General features: G+C 50.8%; 2 protein-coding genes across 8 annotated transcripts in view; both read left to right on the top strand.

Annotated features, from left to right (window-relative positions):
- PXMP4 (peroxisomal membrane protein 4) overlaps positions 1-18759 on the top strand; it is a 25999-nt gene extending 7240 nt beyond the window's left edge. For 3 of the 7 annotated variants that reach the window (XM_074347156.1, XM_074347153.1, XM_010960850.3), the window contains one exon: positions 1666-10300. In XM_074347156.1, the coding sequence (XP_074203257.1) occupies positions 1666-1862 (197 nt within the window). In that variant the 3' untranslated portion in view covers positions 1863-10300. Of the gene's footprint in view, positions 1-1665; positions 10301-18668 lie in introns of those variants that run through there. The other 4 variants (XM_074347155.1, XM_074347157.1, XR_012500603.1 and 1 more) reach the window with 3 other exon arrangements.
- On the top strand, positions 13586-22911 carry E2F1 (E2F transcription factor 1). The gene is made up of 7 exons (XM_074347146.1): positions 13586-13971; positions 18669-18759; positions 19130-19349; positions 20167-20319; positions 21038-21152; positions 21247-21472; positions 21599-22911. Exons 1-7 carry the CDS (start codon positions 13711-13713, stop codon positions 21844-21846), a joined length of 1314 nt encoding a protein of 437 aa, XP_074203247.1. The 5' UTR covers positions 13586-13710; the 3' UTR covers positions 21847-22911.

Raw genomic sequence — 22911 nt, 5'->3', positions numbered from 1 at the left:
CAGTCTACACAGTAGGAATTTTCCACCAGTGAGATCATACTACACTTTTTTTTTTCCTGTAACAGTGTATCTCGGAGACCTTTCTTGTCATCCCTCATCCTTTATAACATCAGCAGAAGTCTGTGCTGACAGAATGGGCCAGCCTTGATCTCAGTCTCCTCTGGATGGACATTTAGGGGACATCTAGCCTTTTGCCATTACACACACACTGCAGTCTACATCTTTGTTCAGACGTCTTCCTGCACTTGCATCAGTCTGTCCATAAGTTCCTAGACATGAAATTGTGGAGTCTATGGATATGAGAATTTCGTTTTCTGGGAAAGTTTCTGCAGGTTTGCTTTTTTGATAGAAATTTCACTGGTCTGTGAACTTCCCAAATCTAGGAATCCTGGTCACACGCATCACCCTCCTGCTCCCCTCCTTTCCCTGACTGCTGGCAACAACTGCTCTGACCTCCATTTTGAAAATGTTGTCATTTCAAAAATGTTATAGAAATGGAGTCATTATAGTATGTAACCTTTGAGGATTGGCTTTTTTCACTCAGCATAATTCCCTGGCCATTCATCCAAGTTACTGTGTGTATCAGCTGTTCATCACTTTTCGTTACTGAGTAGTGCTCCATGGTGTGGATGTACCTGTTGAAAGACATCTGGGTTGTTGCCAGCCTTTGGCTATTAGGAATGCAGCTGTTAAGAACATTCTTGTACATATTTTTGGTGAAGATAAGTTTTCACTTCTTGGATAAATACCCAGGAGCACAATTGCTAAGTCACATGGTACGTGCTTATTTAGTTTTACTGCCCGGCTGTTATCCAGAGTGACAGTACTATTTTACATTCCTGTCAGGAATATACGTGTGATCCAGTTTCTCCAATCCTAGCTGGCATTTAGTTTATTATGTTTCAAATTTTAGACGTTTTGCTAGGCACGTAGTGCTATCTCATTGTGGTTTTAATTTGCATTTCCCTGATGGCCAATGATGTTGAACCATTTTACATGTGTCTATTTTCCTTCAGTGTAATCCTCTTCAGTGAAATATCTGTTTATGTCTTTTACCCATTTTCTAACTGGATTGTTTCTTTTTTCACTGTTGAGCTTTGAGAGTTTTTTAAAATATATGTATATTCCAGATACTAATCTCTGTCAGATATGTGTTTGTAAATATTTTCTCCCAGTCTTTAGCTTTTCTTCTCAACCTCTTCACATGGGCTTTCACAACCGAAATTTTTTGAGTTTTGATGAGATCCAGTTTATCGATTTTTTTTGTTATACAGATTGTGTTTTTCAGTGTCGAGCTACCTTTTAGTTTTGAACTGTGTAGATATATTCGTTTTTAAAATTGTTACTGAAGAGAGGGGAGGGTATAGCTCAGTGGTAGAGCTCGTGCTTAGCATGCACGAGGTCCTGGGTTCAATCCCCAGTGCCTGTTATAAACAAACAAACAAACAAATAAATAACCTAACCCTCTCCCCTGCCAAACAAAACAAAAAAAGTTTAATGATAAAGAATAATAAATTAAAGGCATAAATAATAGTATTAATCACCTTGTACACCATCTTTGGAGAACACTGATCAGTGCACAGGCAGTGCCCCGGACATGGGGGTGGGCAGAAGGTTCCCAGTGGCTGTGCCCACCTGTAATCCCCCGTCCTTCCCTCCCTGCAGATCAACATGTACCTGATGTCACGCATCCTGTTTGCCCTGTGCCGCCTGGGCATGGAGAAGGGCTACATCCCCGAGCCCAGGTGGGAACCATCCCGGTTGTTCAGCGGGCTGGTGTGGGGGTTGGTGCTGTGGCTCTTCGAGTACCACCGGCCCACGCTGCAGCCCTCGCTGCAGTCCTCCATGACCTACCTGTATGAGGACAGCAACGTGTGGCACGACATCTCAGACTTCCTCATCTACAACAAGAGCCGCCCCTCCAAGTAACGCAGCCCCCAGGTGCTCATGGAGACCCCACACCCAAGTCGGTGCTGGATGGTGTCCAGCCGTGCCTTGAGATTGGCTCCATCAGCGAATCATCCCAGAGGAGCCTGCCTTTTCCAGATCTGGCATCTCAGACTCTAACTTTTATTAGCCCAGGGTTCCTTTTGCCAAAGCAAAAGCACTGATTTTCAGATCCCATTAGGTACTCTTGACTGGTGGAACACAGCAGAATCGGGCTGAGGAACCTTGGGTGTGATGACAGCTGGGCTGCTGATTGTGTGAGACCAGGGAAAGTCACACCCCAGCCTGGGCCTCGGGGGTCATCCAGCTCAGAGGAGGGCACTGCCATCTCTTTCTGGTGGGTATGTTCTTTGACTGTTCTTATGTAACAGAGGGGCTCCTGGCTGGTAGGCAGTGGGTTACAAATGTGTTCTTAGAAACTACTCAGTTCCTTGTCTTAGATGTTCTGTTAGAGAAGCTCTAGACTTTACACTGTCCAGTAGAAACACAATGTGAGTCATATATGTGACTGAAATTTTTTTGTAGCCACATTTTTTAAAAAGTGGAAAGAGGCAGGTGAGATTAAGTTGAATTTTATCTTTTAACCTAATTTTTCTAAAATATCATTTCAACATGTAATACATATAAAAATTAATGAGATTTTTACATTCTCTTTTTCTTGTACTAGGTCATCAAACTCAGGTGTGTGTTTTACACTTACAGCGTTTCTCAATTTGGATCAGCTACATTTCAAGTGCTCAGTAGCCACGTGTGGCTAGTGGCTACAGTAGTGGACCACACAGATATACAACACTATATCCTCACAGAAAATTCTAGTGGACAGTGCAGATATAGAGCCAGAGGACATGGGTGTGAGTCCCCACTCCACCACTGTGTAACCTTGGGGAAGGTTCTTAACCTCTTAGAGCCTCAGTTTTTAGTAAAGTGAGGATAATCGTAATAGTACGTGGTGTCCACACTGGACTTGTGTAACTATGACAGCTGCTTGTGCTACTAATTACTTCCATATAGTGAGTTCCTACTCCTCCTGGGTGCTTTGCACAAAATATTTTTAATCCATACAGTGACTTTGCAGGTATGTATTTTGATCCCCATTTCACAGATGTGGAAAGTGAGGATCAGAGAGGAGAAGTAACTTGCCCAAGGTAACACAGCTAGAATGATAGCCAAATGCGGGTTTGAACTGAGATCTATGTGATTTCAAAGTTCATGGTTTTTTTTCAGTGCCTTACTTTAAATTTAGAAAGCTAAGTTATGCTATGCAAATGTTAGCTAGTTATAGGGGTACAAAATCAAATGCCTACAGGGACCTGGCAAGTGGCATAAATGATAATGTTCTGGGTGCTATGTGGTGGGGAGTGATGGAGATGTGGTGAACTGGAGACTTGTGTGTCAGACTGATTGTTTAAAACCACCAAGCTGGACAAATCAATCCAGTCTCCAGGGGATTTGGTCCACAGACCACCAATTTGAGACCCTTGGTCTAGTAGGAATACTTCAATCTCTTTTTGTATTTTGGAAGTTACTAGTAGAAATATCTACATGAGTCACTGGAGATCTTATTAAAATGCAAATTCTGATTCAGTGGATTTGGGGTGGGGCCTGAGATTCTGCATTTCTCACAGGCTCCCGGATTCTGCTGCTGCTGCTGTTCTGAGCTACACCTTGAGTAACAAGGCCATAGGGATGATACAGGGCTAGCGGGTATCCCATGTGACAAATGAGAAAACTAAGTCACAGAGCTATTAGGTCATCAAGATGGGATTTGGTCTGATTCTAACTGCTGTGTTCTGAGCCACCATGTTGTACTGTGAGCTTGGAGGGGGTGATCTTGAAGGCTCCTTAGTTCAGTCTGTGGAGGCTGAATGAGGTCCCAAGGTAATTGGGAAGGGGGAGTGGGTCCATCAGCACGTGGGTTTTATAGCAGCCACTGGGGTGCCCCACCCACATCCTGTCTACCTTACCCTTTCAGTGCACACCAGCCTCCCAACTGCCTCCCTGTGTCTTTCCGCCTAAGGGCTCCTCACTTGCTCTTGGCACCTGCTTTGCCAGCCTGCACCAGACCTGCAGCGCTGGAGGATGAACACATTCTGGGAGCAGCCCTCAACCAGAGACATGAGTAGCTCCACTCCTGCACCCCTCACCAAGCTGTCACTGGCACCCAGAGCACCCCTCTGGAAGCCCTCAGGCAGGACTGAGCTCTAGTTGCCCACAGTGGTCACTTACTTGATAACACCTCCTCCCCTGTCTCCCTTCCTCATGCCCCTGATATTGCTTCCTGGGACCATTTCCCACTCAAAACCTTGTCTTGGGGTCTGCTATTGTGGGAATCCAAACTAAAATTGGCCTCTGGTACAGCAGGTTGAGAGGCAGCATAATATGGTGGTCAAGGACATAGGCTTTGGAGCCAGAGTGTCTGGGTTCAGCCCTGGCCCCATTGTTTCTTTGGGAATGTGACTTAACCATCCTGTGCCTCTGTTTTGTCATCTGTAAAATAGGCATTTTAATAGCACACACCTCATGGGTTGCCTGGAGAATTAAATGATACGATGCCTTTAAAGTAAGCACTCGGTTAATGTTTGCTGTTACTTCCAATATGTCATCTGAATGTAAAAGGAGGAGGCATGGTCCTGAGAACTGCGTACACCCTGCTTTTAGCTTGTCCAACCCCCCCCCCCCCCAGCTGAAGGTAAAGCCTTGGCTGCCTGCCCTCCTGACTTCCCCCGACTGCTGCTGGGGGTGGGCCGTTTCCACCACCGACTGTCTCTGCTCTCTAAGAATAGGTTCCCCTCACAGATGGCATCTCTCTGGATCCTGCCAAAGCATCTGGTGCCTCCAACTGCTCACTCCAGGGAGGAAGGCGGTATGGTCCTCATGGAGGAGCAGAGCTCCGGCTCCTGGAAGGGGTCCCCACTCAGCTCCTTCCCCGCCAAGCCTCCATTTCTGTAAGATCTGGAAAATGGGGATTGCCAGAGGGCCCTTGGCACACAGCAGGCACTCCGTAAATGCTAGTTCCTAAAACAGCACAGTGTTTTAACATGTACTTATTAAGCACCTGCTACATTCCTGTGAGGTCTTCTGACATGCAGGGCTGTAAACAAAAAGTATTTCATCAGTAATACACATACATAGTCAAAACTTAAATGGTACAGAAGGTGTATGACAGAAAGTGTATGTCAGGTTCCCCCCACACCCCAGCTCCACCCACCTCCCCCCAGCCCCAGCCAGGGGCACTCACTGTCAGCACTTTCTAGTGCAGCCACCTAGCTCTGTCTTAGAAGAAACTTTTACACTGCACTGTCATCTCAAGAACTCTTTGACATGTCCTCCTTGTCCTCTGCGTGTTTGGTTTCTCTTTGATTAATAATCTGATACAAAAGTGAGTCCTTCCTTTGAGCCGGTTCCCCCCAACACAAACCTCCACTCCGTCCCCAGATATCTCAGGCAGGTCCTTACTGTGATCAGCGTGAAGACCAAACACCCTAGATGTCCTGAGCCTTATCGTAGATGATGCTAGACACTCAGGCCCGCAGAGTGAAAGGGGAAGGACACAACTGGAGTTAATCTGGAACCTTTTTGCTGCTCCGCTTCCAAATTAGAGGTCGTTCAGGAACCCATGTGAGAGCGATGATTCACAGGCTAAGGCGCCAAGAAGACGCCTCTGTGATGCTCACGGCTCCTGCCTTCTGCATCGCAGCTCCAGAAAGGATCCTGGAGATGGCGTGTCTGCCTGCATTGTTCACTTCTCCCACTCTCGTGAGTGTGTTTTGGGTTTATAAAAATCCGGCTTTAAACCTGACACCCGCCTAAACCAGCACATTGTGCTGTGCTCCGCCTCCTGGAGCCAACAGCCCGTGACTTCCGATGGGTTGCTTTCTGTGACGAATTACAGGGCATTTATAAAACGGTATTTTTTTCCTCTCCCCTTGTCTTGTTCCAGATTCGTAGGGATAGAATGTGTCTTCTTTCGGCCTTGAAAAGCATCTTGGGTGAGAGGGTTTTAATTTTAACCAGAGGTCTCCTGCAAGACTCTTTCAAGCTGGAGGCCACACGGGCCCCGATCAAAGACAGAGGGACAGCTGGGCTCTTCTGAGTATTGTTCTTAGAGAGGGCGCCCTGCTTTCTGTTACATGTCTCTGCTCACAAGCTCACAGACAAGATTGGAGCAGGCAGAACTGAGATGCAGGTCGTGGGCTCTCTATCGGAAACCTTGTTCGCCCTGCTCTTCCCGGCTCCCCCTTCAGCTCTCCTCTTGGGCTGGACGTCAGCTGAGAGAGGGCTCCAGGCCAGACCACATCAGCAATTTTAATACACTCCTTTTTAGGGTGTCTTTTTTGTGTGTGTCATGAACCCTTTTGGCATCTGGTGAAGCCTACGGACGCTTCTCAGAATGCTGTTTTTAAAACCCAGAAAATACAATAGGATTACAAAAGACAACAATTATATTCAATATGAAATCATTATCAAAATATTTTTAAAACCTGTGATTTAGCAGTGTATGTTCTTTTTAAATTTGTTTTTATTTTTTATTTTGGGGGGGAGATAATTAGGTTTATTTATTTACTTTGATGGAGGCCCTGGGGATTGAACCCAGGACCTCGTGCATGCTATGCATGCACTCTACCACTGAGCATACCCTCCCAACTCTGTTCTTTTTTAACATATGTAAATAACAAGATCTAGTAGCAGGTCCAAAACTTCCACGATTTTACAGACACAATAAGCATAAACAGTATCTCAACATCTCCGCAGCTGTGATTTTTCTTGGTGATAAAGTCCCAGGTTGCTGCTAACAGGCCTCTCGTTTGTTGCCTACCTTCAGAATTGAAGGAAATGTTACATTTCAGTTAAAGACTCGTGAAAAGATAGATGTAATTTTTTTTCCCCAGGTTCAGGGAACTTGGGTTCATGAATCACAGATTCGGAATTCCTGCTGGAGAGTAACCTTCCCAGCCTGACCCTGTGACAGCTGACATTGTGTACCCAGCCCTGAGCGTAGGAATAGTAAAAATAATGGCTAATACTGGCTGAGTTCTTGCTAAGTACTAGGTACCAGGTGATATTAGAGTCTAGGATTTAGCCATGAAAGAAGCCAGTTCCTGCTCACCTGGGGCTTACCGTGCAGGGAGGGAAGACTGAATACACAAATATACAGATGAATATACAAATTTGATCATTTCAGAGTGGGGGGGCGCTAGGAAGTTATTAATACAAACAGTGTAACAGGATGACTTGGAAAGAGAATGGCACGGCCTGTTTTCCAGGGAAGGCCTCTCTGAGAAGGTGATGTTTGCTCTGAGACCCAAATGATGAGGAGAGAGCATGCAGAAATGTAGAGGAAGCGGGTTTACAGCACAGGATCTGCAAAGTGCACAGGTCCTGAGGAGGGAACAGCTAAAAGCATTCCAGGGCCTGGCAGGAAGTCCACGTGGCTGGGACAGACTGCAGGGTCTTGGAGTACGGGAGATGGAGTCCCAGAGGCTGGCTGCGCCCATTAGGCAGGCATCATGGGCCAGAATAAGGGGTTTGCGTTTTCCTCTAAGTCTGATGGGCAGCCTTTGACAGGTTTAAGCAGGAGAGTGATGTGATTTACGTTTGGGAAAGATCTTTCTAGCTGTGTGTGGAGAACGGAGTGTAGGGGGCCAGGCTGGCCACATGGATCCAGTGAGGAAGCCAGAGTGGTCCCAGGGAGAGACCATGACAGCCTGGACCAGGGTGGGGCCACAAGGTGGTGACAAGTGGGTAGATCTGGGGTGTAATTTGGAGAGAGACTCAGTGGGCCCAGAGCTTATTGGAGGTGGGGGTGAAAGAGGGGTATAGCAAATCACCCCCATGTTCCCCCTCCTTAGGCCTTCCCCCTTCAGCTGAGAAACAGGTCCCCCCTCGCCTCCTTGGCCCCCTAGGGCCCTCCACAGCCCCTCTGGGGCCAGCCACCCGCCCACTGGGCCCCTGGCATGCGAGCTTCCCAGCTGGCCCCGATTGTTGTTACTCCCCAGGGAGTCATGGGAACACACTCCCCCTGCCCCCTCCGCCCCACTCTTCCCAGACAGGGCCAGGCCCTAACAATGCCCCTCAGCCAGCCAGTGGCCTGGACACAATGCCCCTGTTTCGGTTCATTGCCAGCTCTAGGAGGCCTGCTGGGTTTCCTGGCCTGTTTGGCATATATATAACTCTGGCTTCCAGCAGGGATTTTTTGTTGTTGTTGTTAAAAAAAAAAAAAAAAGAGAGAGAGAGAGAATCTCTGGCTCCTCCTCCCTGAATATCTTAATATATTATAAAAAGCCTTTCTCTTCCCACCCTGAGCCCTCCCTACTCCCCTCCCTGACCGCATTTGCCATGTGCCTGTCAGCCCGGGGACCAAATGCAGGCCAGCAGGTGTCAGCGAGAAAATGAGAAAAAGAAAGAAAAGCGGCTTGCTCCACCATGGCCGACCTCAAATGTGCTGGGGAGGCTGGAGATGACCGAACAATGAGGGCCTGGGACAGGGCAGGCACCCAGCCCAGCGCTTTTCATGTACCTTGTCTCATGAAGATGCCATCAAAGATGAGGCCCAACATTATTTTGAACCCCTAAGAAAGAAAAGAGCCACTGACTAAAAATGGACATTCCATTAACGGTATGATGCACCTCAATTTCAGAGAGGTTAGATGAAAAAACAAAGTCTGAGGATCAGTGGAATATGGGATGGTCTCATGTACACACTTCATTGCCATCCAAATGTATTTTTCTCCTTGTCCCTGAGCCTAGTAGAGTTTGGGAGGCAGGGCAGGGATTGAGGCTTGAAAACTCTTCTGTTTTGTGGCCTAACAAAGAGTTTTTTTTCTTTTCTCCTTTGGAAAATCGAGAGGAGATGTGGGCAAGCTGCTCCAGGATCCACCTTCATTCCTAGTAACAGCTGACATTTACTGAGGGCTCTCTATGTGCCGGCTACTGCGCTAAGCACTTTAATAACTCATTTAATGTCCCAGCAACCTTATCAGGTAAACACGATAATCATTATTATTATCACCCCGTTTTACAGATGAAAAAATAGAGTCCCTCTCTTCTAAGGGCTTCCCACCCCCTCACTGCAGCCCTGGTCAGGGCAGGCATAGCCACTCTGGTTTTCTCCTGTCTCCTTGGAAAAGCACAATCCATCCTCAGAGGTTAGGGTGATGCAGAGAAAGGAAGTGGCACTTGGTGGGCCTTGGAGAGGAGAGGGGTCCCCAGAGTATGAGCTCATGGAATAATGGGTGCTTGGGGGAAGGGAAGTTTACTTATGGACCTAAGACCTGTCCACTTCCATTGGACTTTGGACCCCCTGGCCCACCCTGACTGAACACATGGACCGGCTGATGGCCAAGGACTTGGCCAAGGCCACACAGCCAGGCAGCTGTTGGTTGGCACTAGGCTCCATGCCTCCTGTTTCACCATGAATATCCACTTACCCAACTCTTCCAAGTTAACATCTTCTCTTTAGTTACCTGTGAAGCAGGGGAGCTGTGCTGGTGCTGGTTGGTTCCTTGGCAGTAATAATATCACTAATAGTGGTTAATGTTTATTGGGTGCTTACTCTGTACCAGGCACAGGCATCAGGGGTTGCAAACTCCAGTATCTGGGATGGCAGGGCAGGTAAGGTCACTGAGCAAGGCAAGCCAGGCAGGGACGCTGCTGGCCTAGAGGGTCAAGGCTCTGGCTAAATGGGGGATAGCACCCTGATGGCCTGCCTAGTATTGCCAGATATTACTGTTTTGTTTTGTTTTTTTAAGCCAGATATTTGAGTTTGTGTATAGCGTTTCCCAATTTAAAAAATTTAAACTAATTCATAATTCAGGAAAAAAATTCTCTGGGCAAATTAAATCACACCTGTGGGCGAGTTCTCAAACTCTGCTTGTCTTGTTTTCTCATTTAACCTTGACATCTATTCTGACAAGGAGTCTTTGCCCACTGTTCTACAGATGAGGCAAGCAAAGTTCTCAAGCCACATGGTTGGGGTCTGCCTGACTCCCAAGTCTTGCTCCTATGTTGGACGGCCTCTCTGATGGGTAGGAGGCCTGTGTTCAGACACAGACAGAACTGGGATGGTGACAGAACATCTCTGGGGACAGTAAACCGTCAGTCAAACAATTCAGTGTAGTGACAAGGGATTATTCGAGATGAATGTGATGGTGCAGACATAAAACTCCTACCTCCTTCTGCCAGAACTCAACAATAGATGTCTCTGTGCCCCTTAATTAAAGCAAGTCACCGTAGAATCATTTCTCCCAATTACACATTCCTTATAATAATGGGATGTTCCTGTTAGGAGACTTTTTTAAGCTAAGAATGTGTGTTTAGGGGAGGTGGTATATGTGGAATAAATAGCTTTGAACTATTTGTGTCACTTGTCAAACTTCTTAATGAGCATATTGTGCAGATACATAGATAATTCTGACTCTCCCACTGGACTGTGAGCTCCAGGTATAAGAGATGGGTCTGTTTTGCCTCCAGCTGTCTCCCCAGCACCTAGCACAATGAGTGACACATAGTGGGTGCTCAGTAAGTATCTGTGGATTGAATGAGTGAGGCTGTAAGAGAGTGAATTGACTTGTCCAAGGTCACACAGACTCCGATTCCCATTTACATCCACCAGATTTAGAAGCCCAGGCTATCATTCCTCTACTGTCTTGCCTCTTGGAAAGAATCAAGAGAAAGATGTCTTCAGGCAGAGCATCATGGGCCTGGGTGCTTCTACCTCTTTGGACTCCCCTGGAGTAAGGAGTTGGTGAAGGTGGTGATAGGGGTGAGCACCTGTTAGTTAAGCCACTACCCATCATAATACCTTTTGGAAACCACACATGATAATCTTGACAGCCCTGAGCCTGGCTCTTGAGGTATTTACAGAGGGTGGTGAGTCTGAAGGGCAGGCCCTCAGTTTTACGGTGGAAAACTGTTCAGTTCTGCTGTGTGACCTTGAGCTGCAAGGGCCCATCTCTGAGCCTCCTTCCTTCTTGCACCATGTGGATAGACAAGCTTCACTTCCAGGATGACCAGGTTGAAAGGAGATTATCAGTGGAAGTGGCTGTTGTAGGTTTTTTGGAAGCCTACCAGCCTGAGAAATGTTGATGCTGAGAAAAGCCTTATCAGGATCTGTCAGGCTTGGGGCCAAGAGGCCCTATCTGTCAGGCCTTTGCTGCTTTCAAGTGGGTATTAATAGATACAGAAGGCCCTTATCTCTTCCTTGACTTCACACTGGGAATTCTGCTCTTCACTCCTTTCTGCAGCAGCAGGCCACGAGGGATTGTGGGAAGGAGGGCACCTGCTTCTACCTGGGAGGTTGTGTATTTGAATACTTTGGGGATGGCAGAGCTTTGAAAACCCCCTGGCTTTGGCCTCATCAAGCCTGAACAATAGCCTTTTCATCTGCTAGGTAAATTCATGCCCTTTGGGCCCCAGTTTCCTCATCATAAATGAGGCAATAATAATATCTGTCTTCCTTCCCCAGCAACCAGTGCAGTTCTTGGCACATAACAGGTACCTGATAAATGTTTGTTGAATGACTATTGGGTATGAGAGGGCTTTACAAAGTAAATGTTACTGTTGTTGAGACCCTTTGGGAATGTGTGAAGGAAGGAAATTCTGTCTGAAGTGGGAATGTTGCTGGTTTTTCTCACCCGCTTGTCAGGATCAGGCTTGCTTATTTAGAATGAGACCTACCATTCTAATGGTAGCTTCTCTATCTGGGGGAAAGGCCAAGCCTAGGGCTGGGAATCCAGTGTAGGCCAGATTCTATCATTAGCTGGCTCCACCCCTGGATGGGCCTCAATTTTCCCATATGCAAGAGGCTTACTTAGTCTCCATGGTTCCTTCTAGTACTTATATGGTCTAGGATTTGCCATGAGTAATTTCACAAGCTGTTTAGGAAACTCCTACTGCATTCCTAAGCCACCTCATAGTTTACAAAACACTTTCAGATCCCTTATGCTTTTCATCCACATGGCAACCCTGGAAGGGGCCAGGGCAATGTGTCCATCTTACAGATGAGAAAACTGAGGCTGAGCAGTATCCTCAAGGGACTGTAATTTGAAGCTGTACCACACATTTTGATTATACAGTTATACCAATTTGTTCTCAAATGTGAACACGTGTAAAAATCACCTGGAATGAGACTGGGGCATTGCTTGTGAAAATGAGGCTTCCTGTGCACTTAGATTCTAAATTAGCAGGGCTGGGGGTTAACTGGGCTGGGACCCAAAGTTAACAAGTACCTAGGTGATTCTGAAACCAGGAGCCTAAGGACTATTCTTGGAGAACCAGGGCCTTCTTATTGCATTCCAAGTAGTCCCCAGCATCAGCCTCTGTTTCTTCTCAACCTGCTCTATACCAGGCCTGTGTTGGGAAGAGGCCCTACTGGAGCTTCTAGTTTCATAGAGGAGGCAGATAGAGAAATTGAAGGTGGGGACAGTGCTAGAACAGAGACAGTGTTGTGCAGTGGAGGAACTGAGTAACTCCAACACCAGAGGGCTCCCTGGAAGAAGGATGTTTGTACTAGGCCTAGGGATTTCATTTTTGATTGACTTTTAGCTACTTTTTTTGATGGGTCATCCCCACCAGATGGCAGGCAAGTTCATAGAAATTATCAGGCCTTTCACATCTCTGCCCTCAGTGCTGGCAAAAAGTCTGGTACGGAGGAGAGGACAGTATTGCTCAAATCAGCTGATCTGAGCAATGAGAAATGCCTGATGGAGAGGTCCCAGGGCCTCCGGATTAAATGCATTTTCATGCTCAGCACCCTCACCTCCTCCCTTTGTGAGATCTAACGTGGAATTACTCTAACAGTGGAAATTCCTCATTATATTGCAAACATTTGTTACCTCCTTGTTTCTTGCCTCCACTTGTCAATAAACTGTGAGCTCCTTAGGGCCAGGAGTCATTAATGGGGCACAGAGAGGGCTCTCAAAATGTTTGTTGAATAAACGAGTGAATGAATCAGTTCAAGCAGAAGCTGTGCATTGGCTATTGAAGAGATTCCAGCTACAAGAGGGCTTGTAGAAAAGCCCCAAGCTACAGTGGGTCGGATGTCCCTCCACATTTCCTGGCAGCTCCCTCGAACTTGGTCTCTGTGCGAGAGGAATAGGGAGGGTGCAGGATTTGAAAGTAAGTGGCCTCGGTGGGGCAAACTGAGGAAGGGCTGGGGTTTTGCAGATGGGCCTGAGAACCCAGGAAATGTGGGGGTCCGTTTCTAGAAATCTGGCCTGAGGGTGTTGGGGCCACAGGTGGGGGTTCTGGGGTCACGTGGTGTCTGCTGACTGTGAGATGTGCAGAATGGACACTCTGTCCTGAATGTCTCCACATAGAGGCATCAGCAGAATGGGGTGCATCGGAGAAGGGGTGGGGCCACCACGCCTCGGACCGGGGCCGTCCCCGCTGGGGGCGGAGAGTGAGAACGCGCCTGGCACCCCCCGGACAAAGCCTGCGCGCGCCCCAACCGGCGATTGGCCGTGCTGCCCCGCGCCGCCGCCCCGTCCCGCCCTCTGCTGCCGGCCCGGCGTGTTGCAGCCAATGGGCGCCGTCGCCGTCGCCTCCGTCATAGCCCTAACAGCCAATGGTGGTAGCGGTCGGCGGCTCGTGGCTCTTTCGCGGCAAAAAGGATTTGGCGCGTAAAAGTGGCCGGGACTTTGCAGGCAGCCGCGGCCGGGGGCGGAGCGGGACCCGGAGCGGGATCGAGCCCTCGCCGCGGCCTGCCGCCATGGGCCCGCGCCGCCGCCGCCGCCTGCCACCCGGGCCGCGCGGGCCGTGAGCGCCATGGCCGTGGCAGGGGCCCCCGCTGGCGGCCCATGCGCGCCGGCGCTGGAGGCCCTGCTCGGGGCCGGCGCGCTGCGGCTGCTCGACTCCTCGCAGATCGTCATCATCTCCACGGCGCAGGACGCCAGCGCCCCGCCGGCCCCCGCCGGCCCGGCCGCGCCCACAGCCGGCCCCCGCGACCCCGACCTGCTGCTCTTCGCCACGCCGCAGGCGCCCCGGCCCACACCCAGCGCGCAGCGCCCGGCGCTCGGCCGCCCGCCGGTACGGACACCAGGGACACTGGGCCGAGTGCGCTGCCTGGACCCCCGCGCCGGCCCGAGTGGGGCGCGGTGTTTGGCCCAGAGGCAACGGGGGCGGGGGTGGGTGGGCTGAGGCGCCCGGGCTGGGCGGTGCCGAGCCTGCTTCAGGCCTCCGGGCCCCGCCCCAGTGCGGGGTGACCTCGGGCCAGTCCTTGTTTGCTCCACTGTGCTCTGGGCCTCAGCTTCCTTGCTGGAGCTGCTCGAGGGTCAGACGCAATGATAATAATGGCCCACGTGTATTCAGCTGTCGCTGACTGCATGCCAGGCCTCTGGCGGACTTCAAGCCAGCCAAAACTCACATCCATGCTGTGAGCTGGGTGTTGTCACTGTGCCCATCTGAACTGTGACCAGAGACGGGAAGTGACTTGCCCCCTGGTCACAAGGTTGCAAATGGGATTTGAACTGAGGCCTGCTGGCTTCAGACCAGAACTTGTGACTGAGTGGTGGGCATGGCTGCTTGGGGGAGATCAAGGGGGGGCATCCTGGGACTAGATCGTTGAAGAGCTATTAAGGAGACCTTCCTGCTTCGATGCTTGACTGCCAGGTGCAGGCTTGGCCCTCCAGGCCTTTAGGGACAGGCCGCCAGGCTGGGAGGCCTCCTCTGCAGGGGCGGGGTGACTGGGCCAGCTGCTGATCCCCTCCCTCTGCCTGTCTTTCCATCTGCCACCCTCTACCCTCCTAGGCCCTGGTTGCCATGGAACCTCATTAATCAGTCAGGCAGACCCCTGGGCCCCAGTGGAAATACTGGGTGGGCTGGGCCTCTGGGAGCTGGAGAGGAGGTCCCCAGTGCAGGAGAGGGTAAATGCCCCAGCGAGATGCCTTGATAAAGTGCTCTGTGAGCAGCAAGAGGCTCAAGACCAGCTCAGACTGGGGGGCCCCAGAAGAAGCGGCTGAATTACACGGGGAGGAGGGAATGGATCTTGGACCTGTGGGCTGCAGGACAGGGTGTGGAGACCAGTTTGACTGGCGCAGCCTGTGGGTGAAGGTGATGCATGGATAGGCAGGCAGGGGCGGGCCAGGCAAGATGGGGTCTCAGTGCAGGGCTTGGAGCAAGTGGGAGGGATGAGGCAGGGCCCAGGGCAAGGAGGTAGAAGCTGCCCAACTGCTGATGGGGGCCTGGGTGGCAGCAGGTCCTTGAGGCATCCCTGCAAGGGTCCCCCAACCCCCTTGGCCCCTTGCCCAGTTCGGCCTTCCTTCCGGAATCACCGAGATGCTAATAATAACAATAGCAGCCACCATTGTTTTGAGACTGTTTTGTGTGTTAGGCTCTGTGCCAAGCACTTTCCCCAATTAACTCATTAACTCTCTCAACAACCTTCCCCTTTTACAGGTAGAGAAGCTGAGACTTAGAGATATTTGAACCTTCCCTAGTAATTCAGCTAGTGAGTGGTGGGACCGGCCCAGATTTCCTGAATGGTTAACTGCTGGGATGCCTTGCTTCCTGGAGATGCTAATAGAGGCTGAAGAAAGCCCAGGGTCTCTTCCTCCTAATGAGTGAGAGAGAAGTTAGTACCGGGGTGGGTCACCTAGCTTGTCTGCTATACCCCTGTGACCTGTCCCTGTGGGTACCAGCTTGGGGCCAGGACAAGTAGCCTCCATTAGCTGATTGACAACTACTCAGGCTCAGGGCTGTGAGTCCTGCCCTCCGGGAACTGAGCTCAGGCTCAGGGACTTCTAGGGACTGGACTGAGGACATATGCCCTCTGCTCCACCCCCACTGGTGTCAAGGGCAGCCTAAGCATTCCATTCATTCAACAGTTGTGAGTTAGGGAGCACTCATGAGGCAGGTAGGGTGCCTCTGCCTTCACAGTACCTAAGGGCTAGTAAGCATTTTCTGCTGTGAGCAGGGGTGGGGGCTGGTGCCGTTCTGGACTTGAAGTCCAGAAACATAGGCCCAGCTTTTGCCCTCCAACACCCACTAAATTTTATCTTTGGGAAGCCACTGGCCATATGAGCTGTGGCCTCCAATGACCCTCTGCACTGGCATTTGTTTGGGGCAGTCCTTGAAACAAGCTACAGGCTCAGCTTCTGCACAGGTGACCATTCATTGAGCACCTCCTGATTACAAGGCTCTGTGCAGTTCAGCCATTCCCCCCAGCCCTTCCTGTCTACCTCCACCTGTTGTCATGGCTGTTACAAAACAAACTAAAAATAGTACACATTTACTATAGAAAAAAGAGTTAAGAGATTAGAAAGTTGAGGGGGACAAGATTCCAGCCCTGTTTTTCCTTTTTTCTTTTCTTGATCCTATGCTTTTTTTTTAAGGTGGTTATGACATCTTTTTGTAAAGTTTTAAAAATGGAAGTTTTTCCCCTATTTCTGTGTTCACACAGTGCACCATCCACACTTTAGAGATAAGGCAATGATGTCCTCTCCCCATACAGGGGTTACCCCTGAAATGGATTCTATAATGATAGAAACTGAACCAGAGAAAAATGGTTTCATGAGCTTTTTAATCCCCAAAAGAGATGACATAAATGCACTGCTCTATAATGTTTTTCTTGTCTACATGCCTTTGAGAGGATTCTGTATCAACCTGCCTCAGTCCTTCTAGACAGCAGCGTGGTATTCCAGGGGCTGGGTGAAACAGTTTTTGCCGCCCCTCCCTTGGATAGGTGTTTGAGTCATGCAGATTTTTTTCACCAGTATTCTGTGTGTCTTCATCCTTGCCTTTCGGGGTCCCAGTGCCTGCATGTCTAGAAATCAGTGGCAGAAATGGGCATCCCACTGCTCAAGCCCTTGGTTTAGGTATAGTATTTACCTGCCTTCAGGGTGAGCACTGGTATGGGGAACAGGAAGAAGGAAAGGGGTGCAGTTGGCAGGAGCATGCTAGGGCTCAGGCCCTAGGGGCAAGCTTGGAGAGCAGGTGCATTCTGGTGGGCTTGTGGGGACCTGGTTTCTAGACTAGGCTCTAGAGAGGAAGGACCTGTGGTAGGTCTGAATTGGGGGCTCTGCCCAGCCTACTAAGGTTCAAGTCCTGGCTCCGCCTCCCACTGTGTAACCTCTGCAAGGGGCAGTACCTCAGGAAGTGGAAGACATTGTAGCACCTGCTGCAAGGTGGCTGGAAGGTTTGATGATTGCATGCAGGTGAAGCACTTACCTAGCAGTGCTTAGGACACAGGAAGCAATCAGTACATGTCAGCTCTGCTATCCATGGATGCCTGAGGGGATCCACAATGCGGGTCTGAGAGAGAGTGTCTGGTCCATCAGCACGTGGGGTGCTTCATTCAGCAAACATTTCATGCCCAGGCCCCATGCCAGGCCGTGCGTACAGAGATTATTTAGACCTAGTGCCCGCCTCCGAGGGGCTCCCTGGCTTCTGAGTGAGACAGACACATCTGCAGAAATTTGTAGCGAGAGACCATGAAAGGGTGGATTTGAGGCAGTTATGAGGGAGAGGAGACTCAGTTTCTACTGCAGGATCTGAAAGACTTAAGTGATGGCTAAGGTGCCTGCCCACCAAGGTGGAAGCATTGATGTGAATTTGGAGGGAGGGAGGTGCAGGCAATCCGGGCAGGAAATCAGCATGGGCAAAGGTTTAGAGGCACAGGTGTGTGAATAAACATGTCTCAACAGAAGTTCATATGGAGAAGTGGTGGCAGATGAGGATACTAAGGTGAAGGGAGACAGATGGAGGCAGGGAGGCCAGTAGGAAGACAGCTGAGTGGTCCAGGTGGGAGGTGCTGGTGGTTGTGGTGACAGCGTTTTTTCGCTGTGATGAGGACAGCGGGTGGAGCTGAAAGGGGTCCTAGCTCAGGAAACCCTCTGGAGGGGGAGGCTGGTTTTGGTCAGGATGCCTGTGAGACCTCCATCCTGTAGCAGTGTAACTAAACCAGAGGGCGTCCAGGCAGAAATCCTGGCTCTGCCACTTCCTGCGTGTATCACCTTGAGCATCTGTGGGCTTCAATTGTATCTGTAAAATGGAGCTATTATTGTGTTGCCATATTCACACAGTTAGAAACCAGAGAGAGACTGTGACTTGCCTCGGGGACCTGTACTCTAATGACTTAAATATATATTACTATACAGTTTCTGGGGCCCAGGAATTCAGAGAAGACTGAGCTAGGGGCTTCTGGCTCAGAGTCTCTTCTGAAGTTGCTGCTGCCCTGGTTGCAGTCATCAGAAGCCATGACTAGGGTTGGACACTTTACTTCTAACTTTACCTGTGTTGCTGTTGGGAGAGGCTTCAGATCCTTGCCACTTGGGCCTGTCCTTAGGGCTGTGTGAGTGCCTGCATGACGTGGGAGCTGGCTCCCCCTCAGAGTGAGTGACCCAATGAAGAGAGCAAGGAGGAAGTTCCAGGGCCTGTATGACCCAGTCTCAGAAGTGGCACACCATCACTTCTGCCACCTTCTGTTCATAGAAGTGAGATACCAGATCTGGCCTGTACTTGAGGGGAGGAGAATTAGGCTCCATCTTTTGGAAGGAGGAGCATCAAAAATTTGCAAACTATCACAGGCCCCCAGGGAGCTAGTGGTGGAACTAAGGTTTGAACTCAGGTTTTCTGCCTTCCAGTTGAGTGGGGTAGGATTCACCACTTAGGCATCTTGGTACAGAAACTGAAGCAGAGGGCAGCCCAGTAGCACCAAGCCCTCAGCCAGGTCTCTTGTGGCCCCACTCTCCTGGTTACTGGACATCCTCTCATGGTTGTTGCTGTAGGTGAAGCGGAGGCTGGACCTGGAAACTGACCATCAGTACCTGGCTGAGAGCAGCGGGCCAGCTCGGGGCAGAGGCCGCCACCCAGGAAAAGGTACCCCCAGAGCTTGGTCTAGGGCAGGCCCCCTGACCGGGCCCAGGTTGCGGGTATGGACAGATGAACATGCTTGCAAACTAAGCTCTGGTCTGACAGGCCTGGGCCTGAGCCAGTCCTCTGGGGGCCCCAAGGGGCAGCTGGAGTGGCCGCCTGACATGGCTTCCCCAAGCCCTGGGGGGTGGGGAGTTGCCCGGCCGAAAGAGGATTGCTGTGGTTGGCAGACAGCAGCCACAGGGCCTCCCTGCTTGGCCTCACCAAGGGGAAGGAGCCACCTGCCCCCCACTCCCATCCTCCTGCCCTGCCTTGCCAGGGAGGCCAGTCTGGCTGGGGGTGGTGCTGAGGGACCATGCCCTGCTTGGCTCCCCAGGTGTGAAATCGCCAGGGGAGAAGTCACGCTATGAGACATCGCTGAATCTGACCACCAAACGCTTCCTGGAGTTGCTGAGCCGCTCGGCTGATGGTGTTGTCGACCTGAACTGGGCAGCGGAGGTGCTGAAAGTGCAGAAACGGCGCATCTACGACATCACCAACGTCCTCGAGGGCATCCAGCTCATTGCCAAGAAGTCCAAGAATCACATCCAGTGGCTGTAGGTACCAGCTTAACGGAGTGGGCAGAGGTCTGGGTCTGGGCCAGTCTGGAGAAGCTGATGGCAGTACCCACTGTGACTGCCTGCATCCTCATCCTATAGCTCCAAACTGAGGCTTCCCTGAGGTGACAGGTGCAGGAAGGAACACAAATCTTACGTATCCAGCTCAGTGTGACTTTACATATGTCTTCACCTGGGTAACCACCATGTGAATTAGCATAATGGACATTTACAACGCCCCAGAAAGCTCCCTTGTGCCCCTCCTCAGACGTTGTCCACCCTCATTCCACCAGGTGACCCCTGTCCTGGTTTCCATTACCATTGATGAGATTGTCTAACATAGCTGTTTTATTCTTGTTAATTCTTGTTTTATTCTCTTCTCACCTCTTTCTCTGGTCATCTTACTCTCTCTCTGACACATTTGCCTTTTCATTTTTGGTAAATAATCCATTCTGCATCTCTTTTTTCCAGTCGACATGTCTTAGAAATGCTTCTGTGTTTGCATCTAATGCCTCATCTTTTTAAACAGCTGCATAGTGTTCCATGGCATGTCTGTGCCATCATTTACTTATCCAGCCCCTTGTGAGGGATGTGTGGGTGTTTACAAACATTCAGGCCCGACTTTGAACCTAGCCATTCTGCCTCAGAGCCCAGCTTCAGCCCTTTGCTGTTTCCCAGCTGAGGAGCCAGGCCCAAAGAGGAGCAAGGGCTCACCTGGGTCTCACAGAATAGAGGCAGCAGCAGACTGGTTGCTGAGGGTCAGAGCTCCTGGACAGAAGGCCCGGGAGCTGCTAACCCTCCCTTTGCCTCCCCACAGAGGCAGCCACGCAGCAGTGGGGATTGGTGGGCGGCTTGAAGGACTGACCCAGGACCTCCGGCAACTGCAGGAGAGCGAGCGGCAGCTGGACCACCTGATCCATATCTGCACCACACAGCTGCGTCTGCTTTCCGAGGATGCTGACAGCCAGCGATATCCTTGAATTGCCTGGAGGGTGGCTGTGGCCCCATTCAAGTGGGAATAGAGAGGCTCCCCGAGGGCTTGGATTCAGGAGAGGGTTCTGACTTTGTATGCAAGTCCTGGCTCAGCATTTACTCACTGTGTGACAAATTACTTAACCTCTAGAACCTCAGCTTCGTCTGTAAAAGGAGAAAATAGTCCTATTTTGAAATTGTACAGATTAAAATAAGAAAAGCTAGTACCAGAAATAACATTTATTTAATACAGTGATTCAGTACATGGTTGTAGCTTCAAGGTTAGAGATAGAAGTTTTTAATTTGTCTTTTATTTATAAAAATAGAAACTTTATTTTAAAATAAGCTTTTCTTTTTTTTAAGTGAATACCCAAATTATGTTTATACATTTTGGAGATAACCACTAATTAACACCAAGGTCATGAGTCAGAATAAATTCTCAGTGCCAAGCCTGAAGTTAAGTAATTTACATGAAATTATTGCAGGTAACCATCATTACCTTGTGACTAGATGGGTAGAGGGTGGTCTCATTGTACAGATATGGAAATTGAGGTTCAGGGGCATGAGACAGGCTTGAACACCAACTATGTGCCAGGCCCTGGGGTGGGAGATGGAGAGGACAAGAGTGACTAGGCAGGTGTGGGCTCTGCCTTACAAGCTGTCTGGGTGGGTGGTCCCCAGAAGACAAAGGTCATGTGGTCCTTGACTCCACCAACCCTGGCCTACGTGACCTGCCAGGACCTTCGTAGCATCGCCGACCCTGCAGAGCAGATGGTCATGGTGATCAAGGCCCCTCCCGAGACCCAGCTTCAAGCCGTGGACTCCTCAGAGGTGAGAGCTGGGACTCTAGACCCAACCAGGACAGGTTGGGTTGGGATAGTGGTCAGCAGAGCCTCAGTTTACCCTGCCTGCTGCCTCCACCCAGACCTTTCAGATCTCCCTTAAGAGCAAACAAGGCCCCATCGACGTTTTCCTGTGCCCTGAGGAGAGTGCGGGCGGGATCAGCCCTGGGAAGACCCCGTCCCAGGGGGCAGCTTCCGGGGAGGAGGACAGGGCAGCTGACCCTGCCACCACAGTGCCACCACCACCATCATCTCCCCCCTCATCCCCTGCCACGGATCCCAGTCAGTCCCTACTCAGCCTGGAGCAAGGTGGGTGAAGGGTGGGTGGGTGGGGTGGGGCAGGGACCCTCTCCCAGGTGGGTGGGCAGGTATGACAGCCCCTCTGCCCTCCCTGCCGGGGTGTCCCCGGCCTGTGATGCTCCCCCGTCTCCCCAGAACCTCTGCTTTCCCGGATGGGTGGCCTGCGGGCCCCCGCGGACGAGGACCGCCTGTCCCCGCTGGTGGCGGCCGATTCGCTCCTGGAGCATGTGCGGGAGGACTTCTCCGGCCTCCTCCCTGAGGAGTTCATCAGCCTATCCCCCCCCCATGAGGCCCTCGACTACCACTTTGGCCTTGAAGAGGGCGAGGGCATCAGAGACCTCTTCGACTGTGACTTTGGGGACCTTACTCCCCTGGATTTCTGACGGGGCTTAGGGGGACCAGGGCCTCCTGAGATGCCCACCCTGTCTCTGCAGCCCTGGAGCCCCCTGCCCCTGGCCGTCCTCCTAGCCTAATTGGAAATGTTTAATTTATGCCCCTCTCTCCTGTCTCCAGAAGCTTCTAGCTCTGGAGTCTGGCTACTGCCAGGAGGCTGAGCAAGCCAGGAAGGGAAGGATTCTGTTTGTGGTGTGTATGTGCATGTACCCAACACCCAACATGTGTGTACACGGGGTGAGTGGTGTGTGAGCATGTGTGTGTGCATGTACCGGGGAATGAAGGTGAACACATCTGTGCGTGCACTGCAAACACGCCCCAGTGTGTCCACGTGTGTGTGCATGAGTCCATGTGTGCGCGTGCTGGGGGCTCTAACTGCACTTTTGGTCTCCTTGCTCCAGGGGCCCCACGAGGCCCAGGGTGGCCACCTGCCCCCAGAATCCCGCGTGCTGATCAGGCCAGGCCGCAAGGTCTTGGCCTGCTTGTTTGCAGGACAGCGAGAGCACTTCTGTCGTCTTAAAGGTTTTTCTGATCGAAGCTTTAATGGAGCGTTATTTATTTATCAAGGCCTTTTTGTCAAGCCTGGGGCACCAGCAAAGGGTAGGAGGGATGTGGGGCTGATGCTGTGACTCCCCATACCCCTGAGCGAGGGCAGGGGTCCCTGAGCTGTTCTTTGTCCCACTCCGAAGGAGCTGAGGCCTGAGTGGTTTATTTATTGGGAAAGTGAGGGAGGGAGACAGACTGACTGACTGACAGCCATGGGTGGATCGAGGGGGTGTTCCCTCCCCATGGGGTCGCTGCAGGGCCCCAGCTGCCCCCAGGATGGATGTGAGATGGGAGAGGTGAGTGGGGGACCTTCACTGACAGGGTGGGCAGGAGGGGTGGGGTAAAGGGCCTCCCCCCCAGCCCAGACCACAGGGGTCCTTCCTGTGGCATTTGAAGTGCCCCCCTTCACCCCACTTCTTGCTCTGCCCCACCCTCCAATCTGCACTTTGATTTGCCTTCTTAACAGCTCTGTTCCCTCTGCTTTGGTTTTAATAAATATTTTGATGGTG

This window comes from Camelus bactrianus, chromosome 19 (genome assembly GCF_048773025.1).
Source record: "Camelus bactrianus isolate YW-2024 breed Bactrian camel chromosome 19, ASM4877302v1, whole genome shotgun sequence".
Classification (NCBI taxonomy): Eukaryota; Metazoa; Chordata; class Mammalia; order Artiodactyla; family Camelidae; genus Camelus; species Camelus bactrianus.
This window is presented reverse-complemented; position numbering and strand designations above follow the sequence as displayed.